We start from the raw sequence: 16,411 nt of genomic DNA, 5'->3' as shown, positions 1-16,411 counted from the left end.
TGTTATTTTTCTAAAAGAGAGTAGGGTTGATCTGAGACTAACATATTACTGGAAAATGCTGAAAAAAATGCAATGTTATTTCTAGAGGCAACTCTTAGAGTCCATAGACTATTAAGATAGTCAGAACACAAATGAGGTCACAGCTTCAGTGTTGTGAACCTTGTGCAAGCCAATCTGCTTGTTTTCTCAGTGTTTACCTCAAGTATCGAGCGTAACACTAGCTGCAGAGTAGTCTTGAAATTAAGTATTCAAGGATAAACTGGAAGCTGACTGAATTCCGTACATCTGACGTGTTCATGTTAGAGAGAGAATGAAACGTATTCTTAGATTTCACAAAAATTAGTGTTCCTCATTTCCCAGTATGTAATACCCATGACAATGTGACATTTATTCAAACCTCAAGCAATCTGTAAAATGACAGTGCTTTATACACTTCCACGTAGGTGAAAAACGATGATTTTAAACTAACTGAATCTTGTAATCATCTCTTAATCAGCTTTTTGTCACATTAAATTTCATTTAAAATGTCTCAAAAGAATAAAAGACAAAGATTTTTATAGCTTACTTTTCCACATGCTCGGCAGTGATGTCGCCGTTTTGTAAAAGTAAATTTGACTTGGCAGTTCATACAATTTGGAGCTTCTGAATCAGGAACCCAAGTAGGTTGTTTCTGGCCCAAAACAAGACCTTCTTTGCAAGTGTTTGCAGGCAGAGATTCTTCATTTGCAGTTACAAAACTGGATCCACCTTCAAAATTACTTTCTATATCAATGTAATTAGAATTGAAGCTAACCTGAGGATCAGTCACAGAATCTATACCACAGGTGGTTGGAACAATGGTATTTGCTACTCTGGGTTCACTTTCAGGCATATTTGGAACATCCAGCTTATTTGGTTCCTTTGAACTCCTTGTTCTTGATGGAACACTAAACAGTTGCTTAGGTCTGGCGCCTCCAACATGAACAGATTGACTGTTACTATCAGAGACTGATAATTCATTTGTAATCTCAGACTTACTGCTAGATAACACTTGTTCAACTGGAATTGTACTTTTTTCCCCTAAAGAAAGGCTACCATTTTCTGCTGTATTCTGTTTATCAACCGTTTCGCAAATCATATTAATACCAGGACTTTCCCCAGTAGCTCCTGCTTCAGCATTGAAATATATATTATCGACATTTCCATCATCTAGGCCTTTCATATCTATCTGATTCATCTGAGATTTTGAGTCACTTACATTTTCTTCAAATGATTTTATGTTACTAGGCTGAAGATACTGTTCAGTTAGAAAGGCATCAAGTTCAGCATCACTAATTGGTGCACCACTTTTCATGCCTTCATCAATATTAAAGTAATCCAAGTCTTGTCCATTGATACCATTGTTTGAAAAAGTGAAACCTTCACAACAGTCAGGAGATTCTGGGGCATTAGCACCAGAAAGCTCTATTTGAGATTCTGCAGCTGTAGAAGAACTGGTGTTATCAGGGTAATCCAAAGACTCAACTCTAACTACCATCTGGTTAGAATCTACCTTTCTATCTCCCATCTTTTCAGTTAATGGCTGATGAGGTATGTTTTTACATTTTTCCTGTTTCAAAAGATCAGTCTCCTTCAAAGTTTCCCCACCTGAAGTCATATTCTTCTGTATTTCTTCATGCACAGTCACTGCATCTTTTATATTATCTTTATATTCATTCTGGGGTAAACAATCACCATGAGCTTTATTTTCAATGAATGATCCACACAAAGACCCAGGTACTGGAAGACAGGACAATGAGGAATATGTATTTTCACTTGAAACATGTAAAGTTGAAGCAGAATCTTGGATTTCATCTTTATTATCTTTAAGATCTAAATTTCTTGAGTCTTCTTTTGCAGATTGTTTTATAAATATAGCAGTCCTACCTTCCTGAAAGGAAAAGTCAGGTAACTTGAAATTTTCATCTCTTAAATTTGAATCATTTAAGCATAAACCTCCATTTTTTGGAAGACTGGAAGACAAAGCACTCGTGCTGCCTCCTTCTTTTAAACATTCTGGGGCAGCTATGACTGGCACATCTACCTCCTCTTTTACCAAACAGCCATCAGCTTTTACTAATTCACATGGCTGGTTCTTGTACTGTAGGTGGTCTTTGGCATCAAACATTTTGGAACTTTGTTGAGTCAAAGCAGATGGCACGTTAAAATCAACAACTGTCTCTAACTGATTAGAGATCTTTTTATCCTCTAAATTTTCTTTTCCGCTGTAATTACACGAATCTGAAAGTGTCGTATCTACTTTTATACCAAATTCTTTAGTTCCACTGATTTCTCTGTTTTGTAATTCAGAACTGACATCATTCTGTTCCTCTCTGACTGTATTATTACCATGGTCTGTTGAAGAAACACAGAAAGTTTCTGACACTGAAGATAAATCCAATCCAATCAAGGAATCTGCACTAGACTTAAAATCATCTGGCAATAATTTTTTAATATCTTCTTCACTATTAGTTACATGAACTAAGTTACCCATGTCACTTATCAGATCACAGACAGGTTTACTACATCGTCCCACATATAGAGGCTGGATTTCATCTGAAGTGCCACCATCCACAGATGAAAGGAGATCAAGTCCTGTTACATTTTTTTCATTTTGTATAGAAGTTAGTCCCTCAAGTGTTTTTTCATTCAGGGCAATTTGATTTGTTTCATAGCCTGTTTCTGATGAGGCACAACAATTAATGCATTGTTGATCCTTTGGTAGCAGTGAAGTTAGCTGTGAGGAAGCCAACTCTGAAGAGACTGAATAGTGGTTAGAATCATATGAATTTTGTGCATCTTGGAGATAATCTTGTTCATCTAATTAAAATAGAAATATAATGTTAGTCAGGAGACCCAAATCAAAATTATTACAAAGATGTTATTGTTTCTATGACTTCTAAACTTTTTTTTAGACCAGAAATATATTACTCTCCTGCAAAATAGTAATAACCTCCAAAATTATTTTCACTTGGATTTAAACTACTTGGGGTTTTTACTTTTTAATGTAGATGTCATAATATGATAGAAATTCTACTCAAAATAACTCAGTTGCACTATAAAAACCAGACTAAGGAAGAGCTGAAAAACAATCTAACTTCTTTGTTCTGCCCTCCAGTTTCCTAGTCTTCATCCTAAGATGAGGAAAATACTATCTTTCATAGTAATGAAATACCAATTAATATAGAACTTTCAGGTTGCTTTCAGCTGGTTCGTATGTTGTTTTTAAAGGTCTTTCTTTTACCTAAATGTGTATCTGGAGAGAAACTTCTACCTTTCTTACTTCTATTTCTGGCTATTGGTTCTATGCAGTATAAGAATACACTAATTCATTATAATAAGTGAATGTTTTACAGAAGATAACCATGTGACCAAAACTGAAACCAAGTTCTGCTAAGAGTACTAATGATGGACATTTTAAAATTACATTAATGGTAAAAATGAAAAATTGACAAACCTGGATTCTGTTCAAAATCATCGAGGAGTTTGTCCAAGTCACTGACTGCTGCTTTAAAATAACTGTCCATCCTACTTGTAGACTTACTCAGAATTTAATTCTTGTGTGCCTAGAAAATACGAAGTATGATAGTTCATTTAATTCTCTGACATATAAATATTATACCATGTACTGCATAACAAGAAACACAGCCAGGGAATAGACACAAATAAAATTTAAGAGTATTGCTTTGAAGAATCTGTTATTTAGTTGGGGAAATTCCTCTATATATACAAAATGACATGAAAACAAACTCTAACAACATAACATGCATACGTAAACTATTTAAAATTTAAAACACTTATCTAAATAACTCATGGGTCAAAGAATGCATAGCTGAAAGCTATAAATAGTTGTAAGTACCACGTATCAAATAATATAAAATATACTACACACAAATAAAAATACTGCATGTAAAAACTTGTGAGATTCAGCAAAAGTGAATACTTAAAGACAGATGCCTAGAGACTTAGATGCTTATACTAGAAAAAAAAGAATGAAAACAAGTAAGTTAACAGCAGAAATTAAAGAAATAGAAAACCAGCATATGAGAGAGGTATAAGAAAACTAAAAGTTAGTTTTATGAATAAAGTAGGTGAACCTCTGATCTGTGGCAGGAGCTCCATCAAATAAGCCTGAGACACCTTGAAGGAATCTATCAATGACTAATGGGACAATATTAAAAGGATACAGGAGCTAAGTATCACTGGCTTAAATGGGACAAATGAACCTCAAATAAATGAAGACTACAAAGGACGGACCACAAATCAAATGGATTAAAAAAAAAAACAAACCAAGAGATCATAATGATACTAAAAACAAAAACAAAAACCACCACTCATTAGAGGGTTGCTAGGGCAGTAACCCTTTACTCTGAAAATTGATATACTAAGAGAAAAGAACTAAGAATTTATCCTGCCCTTTATTTACAAAATGTACTTTAGGATAAGAAAACAGTTGCTGAGGAAGAGTTCTTTCGATAAGAATTCCAGTTGATAAATGCAGAAAGATATTAAAAAATTTTAAATCATTTCTTCATAGTCCCTAAAGCAATAAATAGACTAGGCAATGGCTATCAATGGATGTTAAAACTGTTAGATGAAAGGTTGGAGGGGAACTTTATAATGGTGGGATCAGGCCAACACATCTAAATCCAGTGACCAATTTCACCATCAATTAATGTGGAAGACATAGAATCACATACAAAATATTACTGCCCAAAGAAACAAACAAAAAAAAACCACAAAAAACCAAAAAAACCTGAATCCAAATCTAATCAAGTTTTTAGTACTAACTGCATATTTACAGGAAACTCAAGGATAGAGGGACAAGTTAAATGATATCAAAAGAAAGCAATCAGCTAAATCCAGAAGGGGGAACACTTTTCAGCAATGTTCCTTAAACAGTTGATAGTGAATGACTTTTTTTTAAACTTCCAGTCTGTTACAAACTGTTACTTTTGTAAAACACAATAAAACAATACAAATTTTGCAATAATATACAAACAAAAAGATATAGATTATTAAACACATTTGAATGGTGCCCTGAGTAAGGAATAGGAGTGGGAAATGAAGGATAAAAGACAATAAACTACTGAGAGGGCTTTACTAGAGCCACTTATGATGGTCACCATGAACTGAGGACACATGAGGCTCAGAAAAAATGAGAGATACTTTAAAGATGGGTAAAAAAGATTAGACAGAGCTTAAGAGAACTGAACAAACAGGAAGACCTATCTGAAGAAATAACCTAAAATGTAGCCCAGAGAGATGAGGAAGAAGAAAATATGAAAAAAGAAGTTAAAAAACATGGATGACAGAATGAGAATGGAGCCCCATAAGGAGAACAGAGCATGGAACAAGTATGCTTGAAAAGATAATGCCAGGAATTCCAGAACTGATGAAAAACACAACAGATATAGGTGACCCATTACCAAGCAATATAAATACAGTTGACCCTTGAACTACATGGCTTTGAACTGCACAGCTCACTTATATGCAGATTTTTTTCAATAGTAAGTACTGCAATACTCCACAGAGTTGGTTGAATCATGGATATGGAGGAACCATGGAAACAGAGGGCTGACTATAGGTTATATGTGAATTTTTGACTTGCAGAGAATCGGCAACCCAACCCTCACATGGTTCAATGGTCAACTGTAAAGAGAAATCCACAGTTAGATACTCTATAGTGAAACTTTTGAACTCCAAGGTAGAACAGTCAGACAGAAAATGTCATCTTCAAAGAAACAATAATTATGCTAGCACAAGGTAAACTTCAGAACAATTCTCATTAACAATGGTATGCCATCCTATTCATTAAAGCATATTACTTCTTTTATTTCCATTTTTAAATTTTATTTATACCATACATATACAAAAGTACATGAAAACACATAGACACCAAAACAAATAAAAGGAACTTGGAGGAAGAGACAATATAGGAAGAAGAAAACTTAAAAGAAACTAATATTCTCAGAAAAAAAAAGCAATGCAACTATGAAACAGCAACAGGAAGCCATACGTAAAGAACATGTGAAGAAAAAAGTGATCATGAAAATTGATAACACAAATCTTAAAATTCAAGTGAGGCTTACAGAATGTAGTAAAAGCTGTACTTAAAGGGGCACTTATAACATTAAGTGCATATATTAAAAAAGAAAGATCTGGGCTTCCCTGGTGGCGCAGTGGTTGAGAGTCTGCCTGCCAATACGGGGGACACGGGTTCGAGCCCTGGTCTGGGAGGATCCCACATGCCGTGGAGCGACTGGGCCCGTGAGCCACAATTGCTGAGCCTGCGCATCTGGAGCCTGTGCTCCCCAACAAGAGAGGCCGCAATGGTGAGAGGCCCACGCACCGCGATGAAGAGTGGACCCCACTTGCCACAACTAGAGGAAGCCCTCGCACAGAAACGAAGACCCAACACAACCATAAATTAATTAATTAATTATTTTTTAAAAAAAAGAATAAAGAGACTTTATTAAAAAAAAAAATACTAGCTCCCTCCTTCTAAAAAAAAAAAGAAAGATCTAAGAATCCATAATCTAAGCTTCCACCTTGGGAAATTAGAAAAAGAGCAATTTAAGCCCAAAGTAGGTAGAAGGAAAGGTAACAAAGATTAGAGCAGAAATCAATGAAATTAAAAACAGGAAAATAGAGAAATGGAGAAAAACCACTGAAACCAAAAACTCTTTCTTTGAAAAAAGTAAAATTGATAAACTAGGCTAATTTAAAAAAAAGAGAGATACAAATTACCAATATCAGAAATGAAAGAGGGGTCATAACTACTGATACCATGGACACTTAAAGGAAAATAAAGCAATATTATGAACAATTCTATTTCCCCAAACTTTATCATTTTGATGAAATGGACCAATTCCTTGAAAAACACAAACTACCAAAATTCACACAAGGAAAAACAGACAACCTGAACAGTCCTATATATATTAACGAAACTGAATCAATAGTTAATAACCTTCCACAAAAAAAGTGATCAGGTCTAGATAGCTTCACTGGTGAATTTTACCAAATATTTAATGAAGAAATGATCCAAATCTTCCACAGTCTCCTCCACAAAAAAGAAGCACAGGGAACACTTCCTAACTCATTCTATAAGACCAGCATTACTCTAATACCAAAACCAGATAAAGACATTACAAGAAAGAAAAACTACAGACCAATGTAACTTATGAACACAGAAGTAAAAATCCACAATAAAATATTAGCAAATTGAATCCAGCGATGTATAAACAAAATTATACACAACAACCAAGTGGGATTTATTCAGGTATGCAAGGTGGGTTCAACATTTGAAGATTAATCAATGTAATACACCACATCAACAGACTAAAGAAAAATTATCATATAATCATATGAACTGATGCAAAAGAAAAAGCATTTGACAAGACCCAATACTTCTTCATGATAAAAGCTCTCAGCAAATTATGAGTAGAGGGGAACTTCTTCAGTTTGATGAAGAATATCTACAAAATACCTACAGCTACCATTACACAATATACTTAGTGATGAGAACTAGATGCCCTACCCCCAAAGACTGGGATCAAGGAAATGATGTCTTCTCTCACCACTCCTATTGCACATAGTACGGAAACCCTCACTAGTGTAATAAGAAAAGGAAATAAAAGGTACACTGTTTGGAAAGGAAGACATAAAAATGTCTTTATTTGTGATGACATGATTTTCAATGTAGAAAGTCCCCCCAAACTGACCCCCCAATATGGAAAAGTGAGTGTAATAGCAAGAATGCAGGATACAGGGTTAATATACAAAAGTCAAATGCTTCCTATATGAGCAAGGAACAGTTGGAATTTGAAATTTTAAAAAACAGCATTTACAATATACCTCAAAAATTAAATGCTTAGATATAAGTATAAAATATATACAGGACCTATATGTGGAAAACTACAAAATGCTGACAAAAAAATCAAAGAAGATCTAAATAAATGGTGATATAGTCCATGTTCATGGACAAGGAGACAATATTGTTAAGATGTCAGTTCTTCCAACCTGATCTGTAGATTCAGTGCATGCCCAATCAAAATCCCAGTAAGTTATTTTGTAGAACTCAGGAAACTCATTCTAAAGTGTATATGGAAAGGCAAAGGACCTATAACAGCCAACACAATATCTTCAAGGTATCCCTGTATACCTTGAAGATATTGTAGATTTGGTTCCAGACCACTGCAATAAAGTGAATATCACAATAAAGTGAGTTGCACAAATTTCTTGGTTTCCCAGTGCATATAAAAATTATATGGTATTATATGGTATTTGTCCAAATGATTTAAAGATTTACACTATACTGTAGTTTATTGTGTGCAATACTATTATGTATAAAAAACCAGTGTACACACCTCAATTAAAAAATTCTTTATGCTAAAAATGCTAACCGTCATCTAGGCCCTCAGCAAGTTATAGTAGTGACATCAAAGATCACTGATCCCAGATCACCATAACAAATATAATAATAATGAAAAGTATGAAATACTGCAAGAATTACACCTTACATAAGAATGTATTTTAAATGGATAACAGAGGGGGAGTGGCTAAGACAGAGGAATAGGAAGAACTTGAGCTCACCTCCTCCCATGGGCACACCAAAATTACTACTTAAAGAGCAACTATTGATGAGAACTAGCAGAAAAGATCTTCTACAACTTAATATAAAGAAGGAACCCCAACAAGATGGGTAGGAGAGGTGGAGACATGGTACAGTCAAGACACATACCCTTGGGTGGGTGATCCATAAGCAGCAGGATAATTACAATTGCAGAGGTTCTCCCCAAGGAACAAGGGGCCTGAGCTCCATATCAGGTTCCCCAGCCTGGGGGTCCTACACCAGGAGAATGAGCCTCCTAAAACATTAGGCTTTGGGCTTACATTCAGAATAGCCAGAGGGCTGGGGAAATAGAGCCTTCACTCTTAAAGTGTGCACACCAAATCACACATGCTCTGAGATCCAGGGCAGAAGCAGTAATTTGAAAGGAGATTTGGTCAGACCCACTTGCTGATCTTAGAGAGACTCCTGGAGAGGCAGGAGGCAACTGGGACTTACCCTGGGGACACAGATGCTGGCAGCAGTCATTTTGGGGAGCTCATTCTACCATAAGGACACTGGTGATGACAAGCGCCATTTTGGAATCCTCCCTCTGGCTTATCAGCCATGGGATCTGGACCTAACTAAAAGCAGGCCAGCATCAGCTCCAGGACATCCCAGACCTCACAGCCAACCATGTCAGGAACCAGCCCTGCCCACCAAGAGGCCAACACCAGCCTTAGGACATGGCTCCGCCACTAAAGGCCAGCACTAGTCCTGGCCCAACCACCTCATGACCCAGCCCTGCCCACCAGCAGTCTAGCATCAGGACTGGGACACCACAGGCCATGCAGCCAGCCATGTCAGGACCTGGCCCTGCCACCAGCAGCCAGGAGTCTTCACACTACTCAGGGCCTAGCAACCAAACCAGACAAGGGGTCAGCCACACCTACCAGGATGCCCACAGCAGTCACCCCAACAAAACAGAAGGGCCCATGCAGTCCACCTAAAGGGCACTCCCTAGAGCAGATAGGTCTCGGGATGACAGGGGAATATGCTGCTGGGCATCATAGGACATCTTCTACATAAGGTCATTTCTCCAAGATCAGGAAGCATACCCAACCTACCAAATACACAGAAATAAAGACAGAGAATTAGGCAAATGAGGCAACAGAGGAATATGTTCCAAATGAAGGAACGAGATAAAACCCCAGAAGAAGAACTAAGTGGAGATAAGCAATCCACTTGATAAAGAGTTCAAGGTAATGATCATAAAAATGCTCAAAGAACTCAGGAAAAGAATGAATGAACACAGTGAGAAGTTAGAAGTTTCCAACAAAGAATTAGAAAATATAAAGAACCAAACAGAGTTGAAGAATACAATAAATGAAAGAAAAAAAATACTCTAGAAGGAATCAGCAGTAGACTAGATGATACAGAGGAACAGATCAGCGAACTGCGAACTAGAAGACAGAGTAGTAGAAATCACTCAAGCTGAACAGGAAAGGAAAAAAATAATTAAAAAAAAAAAAGAGGACCGCTTAAGAGACCTCTGAGACAACATCAAGTGCACTAACTTTGCATTACAGGAGTTCCAGAAGGAGAAGAGAGAGAGAAAGGGGCAGAGAACATATGTGAAGACATAATAGCTGAAAACTTCCCTAACCTGGGAAAGCAAACAGACATTCAGAACCCACAGAATCAAGGAATCACAGAGAGTCCCAAACAAGATCAACCCAAAGAGAACAAAGACATATGGAAATAAAATGGCAAAACTGCCATCTGTAACAACATGGATGGACCTAGAGGGTATTATGCTAAGTGAAATAAGTCAAACAGAGAAAGACAATTACTATATGATTTCACTTATATGTACAATCTAAAAAACAAATGAACAAACACAACAAAAGAGAAAGAGTCATATATATAAAGAACAAATCCCCCTTGCCAGAGGGAAGGGTGATGGGGGGAGGAGAGAAATAGATGAGGGAGACTAAGAGGTACAAACTTCCAGTTACAAAATAAGTAAGTCATGGGTATGAAATGTACAGTGTGGGGAATACAGTTAATAATTATTTAATATCTTTGTATGGTGACAGATGGTAACTAGAGTTACTGTGGTGATCATTTTGAAATGTATAGAAATATCAAATCACTATGTTGTACACCAGCAACTAACATAGTATTGTAGATCATTTATACTTCAAAAGCAAACAAACAAACTCAGAAAAAAAGATCAGATTTGTGGTTACCAGAGGCAGGGGGTGGAGGGAGGGGCAACTGGATGAAGGTAGCAAAAGGTACAAACATCAGTTATAGGATAAATAAGTACTAGGGATGTAATGTACAACATGATAAATATAATTAACATTGCTGTATGTTACCTATGAAAGTTGTTGACAGTAAACCCTAAGAGTTCTCATAACAAGGAAAAAAATTTTTTTCTCTTTCTTTAATTTTGTATCTATATGAGATAAAGGATGTTCACAAAACTTACTCTGGTAATCATTTCATGATGTATGTAAGTCAAATCATTATGCTGTACACCTTAAACTTATGTAGTGCTGTATGTCAGTTTTATCTCAATGAAACTGGAAGAAGAAATAAATTATAAATAAAATGGATGAGACTAAATGTAAAATGCAATATTCTAAAAACTTCTTGAAAAAGCATAAGAGAAAATCTATATAACCTTGGGTTGGTGATGAATTTTTAAATATAACACCAATGGCATGACACATAAAAGAAAAAACTTGATAAGTTGGACCTTACTGAAGTTAAAAAAAAACCTGCTCTGAAAAAGACACTGTTAAGAAAATGAGAAGACAAGCCACAGAGTGGGAGATAATATTTGAAAAACACATAACTGATAAAGGACTTGTATCCAAAGTCCTCAAAAAACTCTTAAAATTCAATAATTAGATAACAAACAATCCAATTAAAAAATGGGCAAAAGTTCTGAACAGATACCTCTCCAAAGAAGATATAAAGTTTGCCCAACAAGGACCTACTGTATAGCATAGGGAACTCTGCTCAATACTCTATAATAACCTAAATGGAAAAGAATTTTAAAAAGAATGGATACATGTATATGTATAACTGAATCACTCTGCTGTACACCTGAAACTAACACAACATTGGTAATCAACTATACTCTAAAATAAAAATTTAAAAAGATATAAAATTTGCAAATAAGCATATGATAAAATGCTCAATATCATTTATCTTCAGAGAACTACAGATTAAAATAATGAGATACCACTTCATATCTATTACAATGGCTGAAATCCAAAAAACTGACAATACCAAATGCCCCAAGGATGCCAAACAGCAGGAACTCTCATTTATTGCTGATAGGAATGCAACATGGTACAGCCACTTTGGAAGACACCTTGGCAGTCTCTCACAAAACTAAACATAGTCTTACCATATGAACCAGCAATCATAATACTGGGTATTTACCCTACTGATTTAAAGATTTATATCCACACAAGAACTGAGATGTGAATGTTTATAGCAGCTTTATTCATAACTGCCAAAATGTGGAAGCATCCAAGATGTCCTTCAGTAAGTGAATGGCTAAATAAACTCTGGTACATCCATGCAATGGAATATTATTCAGTGATATAAAGAAATGTACCATCAAGCCACAAAAAGATGGATGAATCTGAAATGGGTATTGCTAAGTGAAAGAAAGCAGTCTAAAAAACCTCTATACTATACAATTCTAATTTTATGACATTCTGGAATGGGTAAAACTAGAGTGACAGTACACACATCAGTGACTGCCAGTGCTTTGGAGTAGGGGAGGACTGAACAGGTAAAGCAAAGTGGATCTTTTAGGGTGGTGAAACTATTCTGTATAATACTATAATGGTGAATACAAGACGTTAAGCATTTGTCAGTACCCATACAACTTTATAACACAAAGAATAACCTCAATGTACGCAAATTTTTTAAAATGTTTCGAAGGTTGGGGGACTCAGATGGAATGCAGAATGTGGAAAAAAAAGTCTAAATGCATTACGAATGTATAAAACAACCATGCTGAAGGGGGAGAAATAAAGGGGGAGAAATAAAGTTCTACCTTTGGAAATAAGTGGAGTCTAAAGGCAACACAAGCATTATACTCTAGTTGATAAAGCTGTTTCTTCTGGGGGTATGGGTTAATTCTGAAACCATCATACACATATGCTAGAAATGAAATTAAATAAATGGATGGCTGATGGTGGGAGTGAGGTTTCCACTTTTGGAGGGGAAGGTTATATATAAGCAAGGGGAGGAAGCTAGAATGATCCATATGGTAATGAATTTGAGTTGGAGACATCAGTATAAATTCATGTTTAGCTTAATATGGACACAGATGGTTACACATTTGTAATAATTTTTTATCTGAAATATTTATAGATATTAGCATAAACCATATCTCTTGCTCCATCAGCTGAAAGGGCCTAAAAGCAAGACGTCTTAGTGGCAACAAGCACACTAGTGCCCAGATCTTGGTTTCTCCAACAAAAGGAACCAAGGCTCCTTGGAGAAATCGCTGATTGTAAGACTGGGACAAGAAATATACAAGATGAGCATAGAGTATCTTATAATGCTGAAAAGTAAGGAAATGCATGTACACATACATGCACACACATAATGAAGGAGGTATGTCAAAATTTGCCTCCCATTCAGTCTTTCTCAGGAAACTACTAGAAGATGTACTTTGCCAACATGAAGGCAACACCAAGAAAGAAAAAAGACCTGACATCCTGGAAACAGGTTATCCCACACAGGGGAGAGAAAAATGAAATTCACAGATGATCATAAAAGGACACTTCAGGAAGATAGCTGTACAACAGGCCTAGAGAGCAACCCATCAAGATGGACGCAGGGTGACAGACAATTACAGGAAAGATGCTGCAAAATAAACAAACAGATTATCTGATGTGTGTGAATCTACCACAAGGAGATTTACACATCTTGTCTGAAAGGTTGTTAATAGATTAAATAAACGATATGAAAAGATATAGTAAAAAACCAAGATGATTATTAACTCTAGGAAAAACACAGAATTATATATGAAAGGAAGTATCATCACAATATACTACCTGGCTCAGCTGTACACAATATTTACATAAATGATGCAAACACTAATAATTTAACTAAAAATTAACATATAACTAATTTGCAAATATAAAGGAGGGGAGAAGTGCAGTATTTAAGTGTGGAGGCTGGTGTAACAAACATAAATTCTCATCTTCTATAATAGGAAATTGGTAAATAATGTCTAAAACTATGGTAGGATGGGGGTAGAGAGGAGAAATAGCTGTATATGAGAGCATGTTATTTTAAAACCTAGAGGTGAAAAAGAGTTGAATAGTCGCTGACTGTGGGGCAGCCTTTCTGAGTAAGGGTTCTGTGAGAGAATTAAGCCTTAATGCCCCTAAGGCATTCACTTAATGTAATGAATTAACATCTCTCCTATGCATCTGAAGTGTTACTGCAGTTGACCCTTGAACAATGGGGTTTGGGTGCTGACTTCACGAAGTCCTGTATAACTTACAGTCGGCCCTCTGTATCCACAGTTCCTCAGTATCTGAGATTCCTGTCTGTACCCATGGATTCAACCAAGCAGGATCGTGTAGTATTTATTTACTACTGGAAAAAATCTGCGTATAAGTGGACCTGCAGTTCAAACTCGTGTTGTACAAGGGTCTACTATAGTTATAAATCACCCTTGGGGGAACTGAGAAAATAGTTACTCAAGTTATTTTCTGTGTTTGTGATTCCAATGAGGAACACTTAGAAAAGCTGCTTCTGTAGAGTGGGATTCAGGGAGAGAAGGATGAGGGCAGAGGGCTACTGTTTTTCACTATAAGTCTTGTAGGATTATTTGACTCTTTAAATTATGTACAGGTATCCCTTTGATAAACATAAACATTACCTTAAATATAATACCAAAAAGTAATAAAGGAACTATGAATACAAAATGTATTTTTAAAAAATAAAGCACAGAACTCAAAGGTGTAGAAACAGTTCTCATTAGAAAAAGCCCAATAATTTTTCTTAAAAATTATAGAATTTATTAAATAATATCTACTTAAAAAGTATTTCTATCTAAATAGCAATGTACTACTAAGTATTATGTTCTTTGAGTCACCTAAAAGATACAAAACAAGGTAGGATAAATAATAATATAATCTAACAATTTGTAAAAGGTATGACATTGAAATCTTTTGACATGAAATCTTATTAAACTGCACATACTTCCCATTTCAATCAAGATTTACTTATTGTGCCAGTAATCTACCCTTGTACAGAAGACACAAAAGAAATACAAGATATACTCCCTATTCTAAGGAAGTTTATTTATGTGTGCATATGATAACTTGTTTTAGGTATTATCTTTACTAACTTGGCCATTTATGTATTCATAATTTTATAAACAAATATTTACAATATTTACTCTGCAAAAATGATTTTTAAAAATCTCTTCATGAGTAAAACCAAATTGGCAACAACATGCAAGATTTGTCAGAAAACAACAAAACCAATAATAAGGAGACTCCTAAAATGGTTAAGGTGAGAGATGATGAGGGCCTGAACTGAGACAGGGCAGATGAAAAGGAAACAGATATAAAAGCGGCTAAAGAATGGGAACTTTGGGGAGTGAAAGCAAGGGAGAAAGCTAGGATTACTGCCAGGTTGCCATCGCAAGTGACTGGGTAGACGGAGGTAGCACTGACCATAACAGGCAATACAAAGAGGAGCAGGACTGAGGGAAAACACGAGTTCACATTTGGACTGGTGTTTGAAGTACCTTGAGAACATCCTGGGGGAGATGTCCAATAGGCAGTTGAATGTAAGGATCTGGAATGCAGGAGAGAAGTCTGAGATAGATAAAGATTTGGGAATTGGCAGCACATAGCTGTTAATAGATGAAATCACCTAGGAAGAGAATATAGAAGAGGACAGGAGCCTGACATCAGATAACTAAAGGTCACAACTGGTGTTCCTAAAGCCACTCTGCAAAAACTTTGCCCATAGTTCTATGTACTTCCATGAAAAAATATCCAATATATAATGCTAAAAGACAAAAAAATCAAACTGCAAAACTTCATGCATAGTACAAATCCATTTTTACAAATAAGTTGTAAAAAAAAAAATTATAGTATTAGCAAAGGCACAAGAAAAAAAAATACAGAGGAGCAAACACCAAACTGTTCATAATGGTGTCTGAGATTATGTAAGCATAACATCTATATTACATGTTCTTATAGTATTTTTTTAACAAAAATATACTACTTCTATAAACAGGAAAAAAGATAATTTTGTTCCTTTCCTTCAAAAAAAATGATAGCATGTATCCTTATAATGTAAAAAGGTAATACAAATCTGTTAGAGAAACACTTGGATACTGGACCATAAATGGGCAAACAATATGAACAGATAACTAGTAAGATTATGAAAAAACATTCAATGTACAACCTGCATTACCAAAGTAACACAAATCAGAATACATACCATTCACTGCCTACTAGATCAGAATATGATCTTTTTAATAATAAAAGTACTCAATGTTCGTAAGTGTTTGATAAAAAGAGCATCTCAGACACTGCTGATAGGAAATAAACTGGTATACTCACTCAGGGGAACAATGTGATAATATGCATCAATCGATTCAAAAAGATTCCTAACATTTTATCTAACGATTCCCATTTCATAAATTCAAGAAAATAATCCAAAACAACTGAAAATATGCAAAGATATTTTGCCAAATCATTAATTGAAGCAATCTAAACACCGACATTAGGACACAGAAAATTATGCAGGCATCATAAGTGATGTTTATGT

At 35.5% G+C, this 16,411-nt stretch overlaps 1 protein-coding gene across 7 annotated transcripts in view; it reads right to left on the bottom strand.

Annotated features, from left to right (window-relative positions):
- The window catches only part of ZFYVE16 (zinc finger FYVE-type containing 16), a 57,035-nt gene that overhangs the window by 38,143 nt on the left and 2,481 nt on the right, over window positions 1–16,411 (bottom strand). For 6 of the 7 annotated variants that reach the window (XR_009007112.1, XM_057540229.1, XM_007179773.2 and 3 more), the window contains exons 2-3: window positions 3,476–3,584; window positions 566–2,838 (exon numbers count right to left, since the gene is read on the bottom strand). Coding sequence is in view for 6 of the 7 variants with exons in the window: in XM_057540229.1 (XP_057396212.1) it covers window positions 566–2,838; window positions 3,476–3,545 (2,343 nt within the window). In the remaining variant the exon portion in view is untranslated. Of the gene's footprint in view, window positions 1–565; window positions 2,839–3,475; window positions 3,585–15,377; window positions 15,506–16,411 lie in introns of all 7 variants that reach the window. The other variant, XM_057540227.1, reaches the window with a different exon arrangement.

This window comes from Balaenoptera acutorostrata, chromosome 2, assembly GCF_949987535.1.
Source record: "Balaenoptera acutorostrata chromosome 2, mBalAcu1.1, whole genome shotgun sequence".
Lineage (NCBI taxonomy): Eukaryota > Metazoa > Chordata > Mammalia > Artiodactyla > Balaenopteridae > Balaenoptera > Balaenoptera acutorostrata.
This window is presented reverse-complemented; position numbering and strand designations above follow the sequence as displayed.